The 13,538-nt window shown below is 41.4% G+C and overlaps 1 protein-coding gene across 1 annotated transcript; it reads left to right on the forward strand.

Annotated features, from left to right (window-relative positions):
- Window positions 1-283: 283 nt before the first annotated feature.
- On the forward strand, window positions 284-13,062 carry LOC146578497 (nuclear factor 7, brain-like). Its single transcript, XM_085268719.1, has 3 exons — window positions 284-1,424; window positions 4,854-4,938; window positions 12,831-13,062. Exons 1-3 carry the CDS (start codon window positions 284-286, stop codon window positions 12,850-12,852), a joined length of 1,248 nt encoding a protein of 415 aa, XP_085124845.1. The 3' UTR covers window positions 12,853-13,062.
- The last annotated feature ends 476 nt before the right edge of the window (window positions 13,063-13,538 follow it).

A 13,538-nucleotide genomic window follows, 5' to 3' on the forward strand; every position in this document is an offset into this window, starting at 1 on the left:
CAGGAAACAGGAAGTTCTTTGTCCTCAGTAAAGAGAGACGCACAGACGATCAGACTGAGCTCAGACCAAACTAGCAGCTTCCTCTGAGTGAGTCCAGCTACAGGAGAGAAAAGTGGAAAACTCCAACACTGCTGCTTCAAGCTGCTGACGCTCCACACACTGAATGTGAGTTTGAGCAAAAACACGACTCAAAGGAAGTTTCAGTGAAGGTGGTAGAGGAGGGAGGGGAGCCAGGACTGACTGTACTTCCTGTCTGCTGTTTTCAGCTTCACTCACAGACTCAATGGCTTCCAGATCAGAGGAGGATCTCTGCTGTCCGGTCTGTCAGGAGGTCTTCAGAGATCCTGTTATTCTGTCATGTAGCCACAGCTTCTGTAAAGACTGTCTGAATAGATGGTGGAGAGAGAGACCAACACACGAGTGTCCAGTTTGTAAGGAAATATCAGTTTATGATCCACCTTTAAACCGAGCTTTAAAGAACCTGTGTGAGTCGTTCTTACAGGAGAGAGATCAGAGAGCTTCAGAGGCTCTCTGCAGTCTGCACTCTGAGAAACTCAAACTCTTCTGTCTGGACCATCAGCAGCCAGTGTGTCACATCTGTAGAGACTCAGAAAAACACACCAATCACAGATTCAGACCCATCGATGAAGCTGCACAACAACACAAGAAGGAACTTCAGGAAACTCTGGAGCCCTTAAAGAAGAAGTTAAAGGTTTGTGAAGAAGTTCAAGTGAAGTTTGATCAAACAGCAGAACACATTAAGGTCCAGGCCCGACACACAGAGAGGCAGATTAAGGAGCAGTTTAAGAAGCTTCAGCAGTTTCTAGCAGAGGAAGAGGAGGCCAGGCTGGCTGCACTGAGGGAGGAAGAGGAGCAGAAGAGTGTGATGATGAAGGAGAAGATGGAGGCTCTGAGCAGAGAGATAGCAGCTCTTTCAGACACAGTCAGAGCCACAGAGGAGGAGCTGAGAGCTGAAGACGTCTCATTCCTGCACAACTACAAGGCTGCAGTGGAAAGAGTCCAGCGCTGCCCCCTGCTGGATGATCCACAGCTGCCCTCAGGAGCTCTGATAGACCAGGCCAAACACCTGGGCAACCTGACCTTCAACATCTGGAACAACATGAAGGACATGGTCTCCTACACTCCTCTCATTCTGGACCCAAACACTGCTCATCCAAAACTCATCCTGTCTGAAGATCTGACCAATGTGAGATATGGAGGAGAGAAGCAGCAGCTTCCTGATAATCCAGAGAGGTTTGATAATTCCTACTCTGTCCTGGGCTCTGAGGGCTTTAACTCAGGGACTCACAGCTGGGATGTTGAAGTTGGAGACAGTACATGGTGGGGACTGGGTGTGTTAGCAGAGTCTGTGCAGAGGAAGGGAGACAACCTGTCTGGATTATGGACAATATTTTTCTATGAAGGTAAATACTACACACACTCACCATCAGCTCCTCTCACTGCTCTCTCAGTAGAGAAGAAGCTCCAGAGGATCAGAGTGAATCTGGACTGGAACAGAGGAAAGCTGTTGTTCTCTGATCCTGATACTAACACACACATACACACCTTCACACACACTTTCACTCACAGGATGTTTCCATACATTAACACTGATGATAAAGTGAAGGTGTGTCCGTTGAAGGTGTCAGTGTCAGTGCAGCAGATGAGTTGAGGATGATGATGTTTCTAATGTTGTTTCCTGTCAGTGAGTTGAAGCTGTTAAACTGCAGCTGTCCTCCTGCTGCCTCGTTGTTCCAAAGCTCTTTGTTTCTCTTTTAGTTTCACTGTTTCTTTCTGTTTCTGCTGTCCACCTTTTCACATGGAAAATCATTTCACTGTTTCTCACTGAATGACTCCCCAAACTAGATTTGAAATTCTATCAAGTTTCTAATCATTACAAGTGATTCATGTTTCTATTTGATGTGTAAATGGAGATGATTTAGTTTGCTGGGATATGGACTGACATGTGTTGAATGGGAGGAGCAGTTTGTTGTTGTCTTCTTGTCTGTTTATGACAACAATAAATATGTTGTTGAAACAATGATTCATGTTTAACTCCATATATGAAATGTTTCTGATCTTTGAATTCTGTTTGATTAAAGACTTTCTTCATGACACAAATGAGATTTCAGTGTATTAATAGAACTAAATAAGCTCAGAGTTGAAAGGCTGGAGTATTATGTACGTGCTTCACTGTCAGGATCTTCAGGGGGATTCAAAGGGAAACATCAAACTGCTGTAATGAGATAAACTAGTTGGGCTGAACACACTTATCTGTAGTTTGTCTCCATCCAGGATCATCAGAATATAATGAACATGTGTGAAGAGCCACAAAATGCTGCTGCCCTCTCAGCATGATGAGCTCCAGCCTTTGTTAGCAGGACAACAGGAAACATGAGACAACTTTCAGAGACAGTAACCAACTGTGGCCACAAGATGGCAGCAGCTGATCTGAGATCCTTTATTGGACAGAAGGACTCTGCTCTGTGATGTCATCAGAGAGACGGCCTTCACTCTGATAGATCTGACGTCATGTCTGCACTGCGATGATGAAAGCTGATAAACACATTGTTATTGATCCATGAAATCACCTCTGTGCTCTCAAGTGTAGCTGTTTACAGAGCTGAAGAAGTCCTTCATCATCAAAACAGACAAACATGTATTTCCTGTATTAAGTGACGTCATCCTCACTCTGACCTCTTACATACATTCTGTTCAGTTTTCCTGCTGTAAGAAATAAACTGTGTGAAAATAGAAATGCAGGGAAACATCCATTAAGTGAACAAAGTCCAAAGAAATAAACTTGGACTGTTTTTTGAAGCCTAAATAAAATGTGAATAAACTTTATAGATACATTTGAAACCAGCTACTCTGTGACTTTACACACTCACACAGTAACAGAGCTGATTCCTGATTGGAGCAGCACAGAGTTAGACTTCTTTTCTGGCTGTGGATTGGTTCGTCAGGATTTCCTCCTTTACAGGTTTAAAAACAATCTCTGTTTTTACATTTTTTGACCTCCTTCTTGTGTCTAAAGGTGAAGCAGCACCAGCCTCCTCTGATCCTCATGTTGTAGCTCTGTGTGTCCAGCAGGGGGCAGAACACCTCCAAACTGTGCCAGCAGCTCTCACTGTGAGCTCAGACGTTTGTGGACACTCAGTTTGTTTGAACATAGTAAATAATCAGAGCTTCTCACACTGTTTATGGGGACACCACCTGCCCGAGGGTGTACTGTGTCACAGAGGTGGTGTATGGTGCTGGGTGTAGTCTCTCTGCTGGTTCACAGTTTTTACTGAGGAGCTGTGTTCATGTCAGGAAGGTTTCGTCTGATCACTGTGGTGCAGTTTGGTTTACTCTGTTTCTGAGTGTTTGTAGGATCAGTCTCTGCAGGTCACCTGATACCTGGCAGTGAAGTGTTTATAAATCAGCTCCGTCAGATTTAATCCAACAGAATAACATGTAAAACACTCCAGGGCTTTTACTCTGAAACTTTCTCCAGAGCTGTCTGGAGTTTTCTTACATTAAAATATTCTGGGATTACCAGACTGTCCACATCATGTGTCCTACAAAACTTTCATCCACAAATATACCCTGACATTAAACCCAAATAGATCTGAGAGCGAGTCATTAGTGTCAGTACTGTGTGTGTGTGTGTGTGTGTGTGTGTGTGTGTGTGTGTGTGTGTGTGTGTGTGTGAGAGAGAGAGATATTCAGGTAACTTACTGGGTTACTGCACATGCTCACACCTTTTCAGCACAACAGGTGCAGTTTGGTGTTTTACTGCCTCCTGCTGGAACAATGATGGCAGCTCTCAAGACTTTATTGGTTATTGTCATTTCGTGTTACACAGCCTGAAACGAAATACTGTTCCTCAGCAGCCTCTACAGTGCAATAACCAATATATTTTAAAAAGAATAAATACAGTTTAAAGGGAATAAGTTTAAAAAAGAGCAGCAAAAAAGGCATAAATAGCTTAAAATCTAAGTTCTAAAAAAACCTCCAGTTTTTATTAATATTTTATTATTTATCAAATTATTATAAACTAAAAATATTTTTTACGTGATAAACGACTTCAGTGCTTCGTCCATGACCTCCTGAAGGTAAAGGGCCCAAAGAGCCAATCAGCAGCTCTGAAACAGGAAATATGACTCATGGAGAAGTTCACAACAGTTTCAGCTGCCAGTTGTACTCATCACCATGGAGACGGTCTCCATGGTGGAGGCAGAGTGACAGTGTTGTAGATGCTGCATTTTGAAGCCTCAGTGTTTATATTTTTGTTCACAGCCATGTAGACAGAGAGGCAGAGAGAGACAGTGCTGTCACTGAGCTACATGTGTCAGAGCTCAGATGAGGCCCACACATGTGTGTTATCTGTTGTTGCTACACACAGTTAAGATATGGAACATGTGAACATGAGACATATGAAGAGACTGAACAGATAAAATGTCCTTTATATCCATCAGTGACTTTTTATTCTTTTAAACTTGTGCTGCTTCTTTTTGACTCGAGTTAGTGTGACACTGATGGAGCTTCTTGCTGCAGTGTGTTTGGGTTTGGCTGATAACACTGGTCATGCATGTTTCCTTCATGCTCTGTGGTAAAAGTGCATCAGTCTGCAGCTCTGTGGCCGCCGTTCTTCTTTTTCTCAGAAACATCCTGATTTCTTTGTGCTCACTGTTTTGCAGAGGTGTTAAGATTAAAAAATAAAAACTGTGAAAAGCTGCTGCTATTTATAAAAAGACACCATTTAATGCTTTTAATAAGCTTAAAAGAACAGAATGAAATGTCTCCATCGCTGTAGTGTAATAATATCACAGCACTGTTGCAGTAATTTTAATGTGTTTATTTAACAGAGACTGATTCAGCTGTGATCTACTCAGCAGTGAGAACTGAAGACGTCCGTTATGGACAAACAACCATCAGAACAAGGAGGCCCAGGTACAGCTGCTCTTTATCTTTGACTGTGGACAGAGACAAGCGTTTCCCTTTTTACATGGTAAAAAGAAGATGACCACTGAAGGTGGAATGGTGAAAATGATTGTCATATATTTTAAAACTAACCCAGAGACATAAAAACACCTGATCTCCAGTCTCTAGACGCAGTGAGGCTCCATTAGAAGCTGTTCCGAAATGTGAGGCCTGACGCTCCCACGCTGAAAAATGCGTTCTCCATTCTTAAACAACACAACAGCTGCACCATGTTTTAGTTATAGCAGCAAGTCAAAACTAATCACATGTTAGGGCTCTTGGTTTTGTGCTTGTGGGTGAAAATGTTATTTTCAAGCTTTTCTTCGTCACATTTTAATATTTGCATTCCTGTTGCCATAGTGCCTGAAGGCTCTTACAATTTAAAAAGACAAAGAAAAGATTTTACCGGAGGAATTCTCACCTTTTACCTTTGGGCCAGTATTCGTAGAACATTCAGTGTTAACCTGTTCATAGGCCCTAGAATGTTGAATTCAGGATCCAGCAGATGTTTGTGAGGTACATTTTGGAAGAGCTGGATAAACATCGTCTAACTTTTCTTTGCTCTCCAGTATCATTGCAGGAAAATGCAGGTTTTATTAAAACTGATACAATTTAACACTCAATCCCAAAAACAGACTTGACATGTTTCCATGAAGACTGCTTCATAAATCAACAGCTCTGAAAATCCATTAAAAAACAGTAATGTAGAACATGATCGCTCTCACTCTGTGTCTCTAAAAAACCCAGCAAACTGGTGATCACTTCAACAAAATGGGCATAGTTTATGGCTTTATCAGCTGCAACACCATGTGGCACCTGGATCCCCACCCTGCAGGCCCTAGGTGTCTGACCTCCAAGCCTTGTTGCCATATGTCCCTCTGAGGTGCTTGTGCAGTAGCAGTAGCTGTACTAGTAGAACAAGAAGTAGTGGCAGTAAGAGTATTAGTATTGTGCAACAACCAGGCTTCAAGAGCAGTCACTCTTCTGGCTTACAAATGGTGAAAACATGTCATGTGCACATGCCACACTCTTAGCTGTGAATCAGAAATTTTGAGAGGCGAATTGGAAAAGCAGTTTAAAATTCTGGTTTGGCATAGACCAGAGGCGGAGCCAGACATTTGAAACACCCGGGGCTTAGCCCTAAAGGGTAGTATGCATGTGGGTTTTGTTTTTTTTGTTTGTTTTTTGTTTGTTTTTTTGGGGGGGGCGGGGGGGGGGGGGGGGGGGGGGTTAGAAATGACTGAAAGATTAATTGGCTCTGTTTTGAGTTTTGTTCAAAAAAGAATGACTTTATATAGGGAAAAATATATATCACATGTGCAGGACACCTTAAACTAGTTTTTTAATTAAGCAGCAAGGCAGAACAAGGTCGGGGCTGCATCAAGACACGAGGACTAAACCTCAATTCAACCAGACCCAGAACTGATCCAGAATTAAAACAGGACTACAACAGTTCAAAACCAGGACTACTGAGGACTTAACCAAGACAGAACCACAATCAGAACTAGATGATAGTAGAACTAAAAATCATCATAGACCTGCACTACACTTATTTTTTAATTCTACCAAAGTACAATATTTAGATTCAGAAAATTTTATATCTGAGGTTCGACTAGCTGCCCTTTGTCTCCGGTTCTGTTCATAATTTTTATGGACAGGATTTCTAGGCGCAGCCAAGTGGCGGAGGGCTTTCACTTTGGTGGCCTCAGAATCTCATCTCTGATTTTTGATGTGGTTCTGTTGGCTTCATCGGGTGAGGGCCTCCAGCTCGCACTGGAACGGTTCGCAGCCGAGTGTGAAGCAGCGGGAATGAGGATCAGCACCTCCAAATCTGTGGCCATGGTTCTCAGCCGGAAAAGGGTGGAGTGCCCACTCCAGGTCGGGGATGAGTTCCTGCCCCAAGTGGAGGAGTTCAAGTATCTCGGGGTCTTGTTCGCGAGTGATGGGAGAAGGGAGCCGGAGATCGACAGACGGATTGGGGCTGCAGCTGCAGTAATCCGGATGCTGCACCGGTCCGTCGTGGTGAAGAGGGAGCTGAGTGTAAAAGCGAAGCTCTCAATTTACCGGTCGATCTACGTCCCTACCCTCACCTATGGCCACGAGCTGTGGGTAGTGACCGAAAGAACGAGATCGCGGATACAAGCGGCAGAAATGAGCTTCCTCCGAAGGGTGGCTGGCCTCTCCCTTAGAGATAGGGTGAGAAGTTTGGCCATCCGGGAGGGGCTCAGAGTAGAGCAGCTGCTGCTCCACATCGAAAGGAGCCAGCTGAGGTGGTTCGGGCATCTGACAAGGATCCCCCCTGGGCGCCTCCTGGGTGAGGTGTTCCAGGCCCCGGGGCAGACCCAGGACACGCTGGAGAGATTATATCTCTCTCAGCTGGCCTGGGAACGCCTTGGTGTTCCCCCGGATAAGCTGGAGGAGGTGGCTGGGGAGAGGGAGGTCTGGGCCTCTTTGCTTAGGCTGCTGCCCCCGCGACCCGGCCCCGGACAAAGCGGATGAAGATGGATGGATGGAAAATTTTATATAATTATTTAGCCTTGTTGTGCAAACAAGCCTGCATAACTTAATAAATACAGAATTTGAAAAATAGCAAACCTAAAAAGAAACATGAGTACCTGTGATACAGTGATACTTTTGGTAAACAACCATTTGACTAACATGTGTGTCTCACCTGCTCTTGTTCATCTCTGTTCTGTTCCTCTCTCTCCCTCTTTGTGCTGACAATCATCAAATATACAGTTGAAACCAGATATTTACAAACTCTTCAGATAAAAACAAACACTTTTTAATTGTAACATCAAATCAGACTAAATGTTTATTTTTTTAGATTGATAAATATATTATTTATCAATAACAATATTTGTTAACTTTAAGAGTAAAGAGAGAAACTGTCTGTATTTCTTAATTTTAAATGGCACCAAATTGTATTCAAACTTGAGCCACACTTATGGAGCTCCACAGTTCTTTTCCTGGTGTTTTGGTTGACATCTCTTGATGTTCCCATGTCACAGAAACAGGCTCTGTGTTTTGCCTTATATGCATCCACAGCTGTGCCACCAGTTTACTCACATGGACTCTACTAACCTATCAGAAGCTTCTTCAGCTCAGAATCGAATCGTCTGGAGTTTTCTTATTAATTAACAATAAACTTAGTGTACATGTACTCCTAAATATGATGAAAGTGATAAAAATAGCTCTGTCTCTCTTTATTCTGACATTTAACTAATTCAAAAGATATTTCAATATTTATTTATTTATTTATTTATTTATTTATTTTTTCTCAAATCTCTTTATTTGGTTTTCCAGTGTTCTTTATCATAAAGGCTACTAAGATTCAAATATAAATGATTGCATATATACAATAGGAAAAAACAAAGTAAAAACAAAACAACAACAACAACAACAAAAAAGGCAACAACAAACAACGTTGGACAGAGGATGCTATTTATCGAACTACCAATAAGGCTCAGTGACCATTTATATCTGTACAGTATTGAAGAAATCTATAAAAGGTTGCCAGGTTGAATGGAATTCCTCCAACCTCCCCTTTAGTAGGAGTTTAATTCTTTCCAGCTGCAAGTGTCTCAATACATCTTGTATTAACGCTGATGTGGTAGGAAGCACCTTTTGTTTCCAGTTTAATAGAATCAAACGGCGTGCCAGCAGCGTCACAAAACGTATCACATTATTTTGGGTGGTTGATAGGTCTACAACAACCGGCTTCACTCCAAATAAAGCACAGATTGGGTCTGGCTTAAGTGGTTTTTTTAGAATTTTAGACAAGATATGAAAGACATTATTCCAATATGTTGTTATACAGGGACAAGTCCAAAACATATGCGCCAGTGAAGCAGGTTGCTGTTTACATCTTTTGCAGGACGAGTTTACGTTGGGGAACATTTTTGACAGTTTCAACTTTGATAAATGGAGTCTATGTAGCACTTTAAACTGTAAGAGTCCATGACGAATGCAAACAGAGGAAGAGTGTACATTTTCCTGGGCTTTTTTCCATTGATTGTCTGTAATTCTCGTACCAAGGTCACGCTGCCAGGCCTCTTTCAGATAGTCAAGTGTGACAGTTCCATCCAGTTGTGACAAAGCGTTGTGAATTTTGAGTGGATCAAACTGAAATAAGTTATCTAAGGCAGAGTCTGGGGGCCGACCTGGAAAAGATGGAAAAAGCTTCCCTACAAAGCTTCTGATCTGTAAGTATTTGAAAAAGTCATTACTGTGCAAGTCAAATTTTCTTGCAGTTGCCGGAATGTGGGAAAAACCTTGTTGATGAATAAATCCTTTATTGAGTGCAGCCCCTTGTGGTTCCATTGGAGAATTAAATGTTTGAGAGTGATGGTGCGAATGATGCGTTATTCATGAGTGGAGTTAGTATGGAAGCTTCCTTCCACCCGAAATGTTTCCTTATCTGTGTCCAGATTTTAATTGTATGAGAGACTACAGGATTTTTAAAGTCATGTTTAGGGATAGGGAGAGCTGAATAGATCACAGCTTCTAATGAGGAGGGGTAGCAGCTTTCATTCTCCATCGTTGTCCAGTCGGCCCCCTTAGTCCGCAACCAAAACGACATGGAACGAACATTACATGACCAATAATACAGACGGAAGCATGGTAACCCCATCCCTCCCTGACATGTCGGTCTCTGCAGGTAGCTTTTCTTGATTCTTGGATTCTTTCTGTTCCATATGAAATAGGATATTAAGGAGTCTAATTTATTAAAAAAGGCTTTATTAATCACAATAGGGATACACTGAAATAAAAATAAGAATTTGGGAAGAATATTCATTCTAACAATGTTTATCCTCCCTGCTGGTGAAATTGGTAGATTAATCCATTTGTCTATGTTATTTTTGGTTTCATCATATAGTTTAGAGAGATTGTGTTTAAATAAACCACAATAATCCTGAGTGACATTTATTCCAAGATATTGGAACTGTTTAGAAACCCGGAATGGCAAGGTACTGAAACAACTTGGGTTACCTATTGCTTTAGAGTTGTCATGGTCCTGAGTCTGAGGACTCAGTGTTTTGTGTTTCTTTATGCTTTTGTTCATTCCGAGTGTGTATTCTGTTGTGATTTTGCCATTTGTTAGGTTTTCTGTTCTCTGCCTGCCTGCTCCCACTTCTCTGTGTTCCCTCTGTCTGTCCATGGTGTTATTGTGTCTGCTCATGAGTCTGCCTGTCAAGTTCAGTGTCCTGTCTGGTTCTGTGTCTGTTAGTTTCCTGTTTTATTCTGAAAGTTCATATCACATGTCAGTGTGTTCAGTTTTACCTCTCCCCTGTCTCGTTATGCCCATTAGTTCCAGCTGTGTCCCCTCCTGTGTGCCATTTCCTGATTACCTGGTGTGTGTATTTATAGTTGATGTCTGCTTCTCGTGGCGTTGTCTGTATTTCTCTGTGAACCTCCCGTGTAGTCTGCACTGTTCCATGTTTCTTCGTGTCTCTCTGCTCCTCGCTTCCTGTCCTCCATTTTTGCATTAGGTTTCCCAGTTTAGGTTTATGTTCGGTTCTGCCCACACCTTGGTTTTGTGCACTGTAAATAAAACCCACTTGCACCTCCGCCATTGTCTGCTATTGGATCCTCCTTTCTCACCCTCCACACGACTGCCGCCCCAGCCGTGACAGAACGACAAATTAAGAGTGTAATATCTTTATTAAGTTGTTATTTATTAATGCATACATAATAATGTGCTCAGTGACATAAAGGTCCCCTTTCCAGAGTTTGTGTGCTGCGTAGTTTTTTTCTCTTTGTTTTAGTTGTTTTGTTTTTCCATCTTCTATTCACAACCCAGTGTTTAAAATGTTTAAAAGGTTAAATAATATGCTTATTTAATAATGTTCTACAAAGAGGTCAATGTGTTTGGGATCTTATTAGATCTCTCAGAAAAGCTGTCAGAGCAAAACTTTTTTTCTTTCATAATAACAGCTTAATGTTAAACCGCTGAGTCCATCTAAAACATGTTTGTGCATCAGGACCAACCTGATACATAGAGTTCTGCTGGAGGATGTTGCTTAGTGGCAAAACATTGGTCTGATTGAGCTTTTTGGTTGTTCAGAACTCACTCAGCCTTTGGAGTTAGTTTTTAGGACATCCTGATAATAATGAACTACATTAGTCCAGCCTAGAAGCAATAATAATATTACTTTAAGATAATAATAACAATAATATTTCAGGTTGTTAGAGATTTACAGTTATCAAACAGTTAGGTGAATAAACAACACTGAGACACTTGGAGACAGTTAACGTGCTGCACGGGTGAGAGCTCAGAGAGAGACTCACTCACACCGAGCTGCAGTTCGTCTTTATTTATAGTAAGCAGGGTGAAACAAGCATAGCAGTTTTCTTTAATTTTGCATACGTGTGTGTGTGTGTGTGTGTGTGTGTGTGTGTGTGTGTGTGTGTGTGTGTTAATCTCTCGCGGTAAATGTCACAGGGTGAACTTCCTGTTTCTAGAGACAGAGCGAGTAGTACATTTTGTTCTTTTCCTATTAAGAGTAAAATATGAACATATACTTTAATGTATATAAAGTATGTTTGCTTGGTATGTAAACCAAGCAAACAAATCAGGAAGAGGAATCATTGATCAATGACTGCTGAACATAAACCTTATAAAAGCGTTTCTTCCTTAACACAGCTGAATACCTCATGAAGTTCATCAACAGAGTGCCAAGAGTGTGCAAAGCAGTGATCAAAGCAAAGGTTGACTATTTAAAAAAATATAACATAAACATAACCAAACATATTTATTTATAGTTATTTCATTCTTTTTTCTTTACTACAAAATTACACATGTGTTCATTTAGAGTTTTGGTGCCTTCAGTAACAATCTACAAAATAAAGACGTAAAAATAAAGTAAAAAGAAGTAAAAATGAAAAGCTGTGTCCAAACTGTGTGTATTATGTAGAAACGTCTCCACTAGTTTCACATAAGCATGATCTCACAAAATAATTTTTTAATCCAGCAGACCTGACGTTATTTTGTCCCTCCAAAGCGTAAAACACAACAAAATCATCCTGATTCCTCACAGGATTGTGGCATAATATTACACAGAATCTGACACCTCAGCTCTATAGAAGATGGATGGACTAAGCAAATTTAGTCCATCCATCTTCCTCTGCTTATCCAGGGACTGTCACTAACCAAATTTTTAAGCAGGAGAAAAAATAGCACTTTTAAGGACATGAAAAGCTTTATCGACAAAAACAAGGCACCCTGCCCCTGTAATCTTTTATTTACAATATTGTATTTGGTTAAAATGTTCTGATGGTTCAAATATTTTATATTATTTAGTTGTTGCAAAATAATGTGTGTGCCAGTCTCCAATGAGACATTTACAAGTGTGTAACAATATACTATGTCTATATACACTCAACAAAAATATAAACGCAACACCTTTGTTACTGCTCCCATTCCCCATGGGATGGACGTAGAGACCTAAAATTCATTCCAGATACACAATATAACCATCCCTCCCAAACAGTGGTCACAAATCAGTCCAAATGTGTGGTAGTGGGCACATCTGCTATATTGAGATAATTCGTCCCACCTCACAGGTGTGCCACATCAGGATGCTGATCTGACATCATGAGTAGTGCACAGGTGTACCTCAGACTGCCCACAACAAAAGGCCACCCTGTAGTTTCTGACACTTTGCATGTTTAGCATGAGGCTAAAATTCCCCCTCAGTGGGTCACTGGTGACCTGCTGGATGTTCAGAGGTTCATTAAATCCAACATGACTAAAAACTCAAATGTCAAAGGAAATAAACAAAATATTTAAAGTCAATCATTCTGATCATAGTTGTACTTTGACCTTTAACCTCTCTGTTCTGTGTTGTTTCCTCTTTCAGACCCAAAGATCATCACAGCTGAGTCTGGACAGAACGCCACTCTGACATGTCGAGCTCCAAACAACACAGTTACAGTTTTAAACTGGACAAGATCTGACCTGAAGCCAGAATATGTGCTTTTGTACCAGCATGGTCCCTCTGATTCAACACACCAGCATCCATCTTTTAAGAACCGTGTGGATCTGCAGGACAGACAGATGAAGGGTGGAGACGTGTCTTTGATTCTGAAGAACGTGACGATTAATGACACTGGAACATACGAGTGTCATGTGTTCATGAATGAAACAAGGTCATGGATGAACATCAGCTTCGTATACCTGGTTGTTCCTCCAGGTGAGTGAGTAGAGTTGAGTGTGTGTGATCAGAGGTGAAGCTGCTTCCTGGTTGTTGATGTTTGTTTGTTGTATGGATGAGCTGGTGGATGTCAGAGGTAGACAGATGTTTTTCCAGCTGTTGTCTTTGTGGCTGGTAGTCCAGCATCCACCCACACTCACTTGGCCTCCATCAGTTTTCTTTAGCACAGATGTGTCCTGCTCACTCTGGAGTCAGTGTTATCATCCTCATCTGTGACAATGTGAGACTCCAGCTGAGCTAGTTTGTTATTTATTAATTCACTGACTTCTATTATGTCCTGATAGTTTAACCGTAGAGTTTAATCCATGTGTAGCTGAGCAGACTCCCTGCATGTTGTTGCTGTTACAGAGAGAG

This window comes from Mchenga conophoros, linkage group LG3 (genome assembly GCF_057382185.1).
Source record: "Mchenga conophoros isolate Kocher_MC1m ecotype Shallow Benthic linkage group LG3, M_conophoros_male_GT1.1, whole genome shotgun sequence".
Classification (NCBI taxonomy): Eukaryota; Metazoa; Chordata; class Actinopteri; order Cichliformes; family Cichlidae; genus Mchenga; species Mchenga conophoros.

What these genes read in the sequence shown, in the direction of transcription:
- LOC146578497 (XM_085268719.1), top strand. Translation starts at nt 284, where the DNA reads ATGGCTTCCAGATCAGAGGAGGATCTCTGCTGTCCGGTCTGTCAGGAG. An exon ending in GACAATATTTTTCTATGAAG is followed by an intron (nt 1,425 to 4,853) that starts GTAAATACTACA and finishes TTTATTTAACAG; the next exon opens with AGACTGATTCAGCTGTGATC. An exon ending in ATCAGAACAAGGAGGCCCAG is followed by an intron (nt 4,939 to 12,830) that starts GTACAGCTGCTC and finishes TTCCTCTTTCAG; the next exon opens with ACCCAAAGATCATCACAGCT.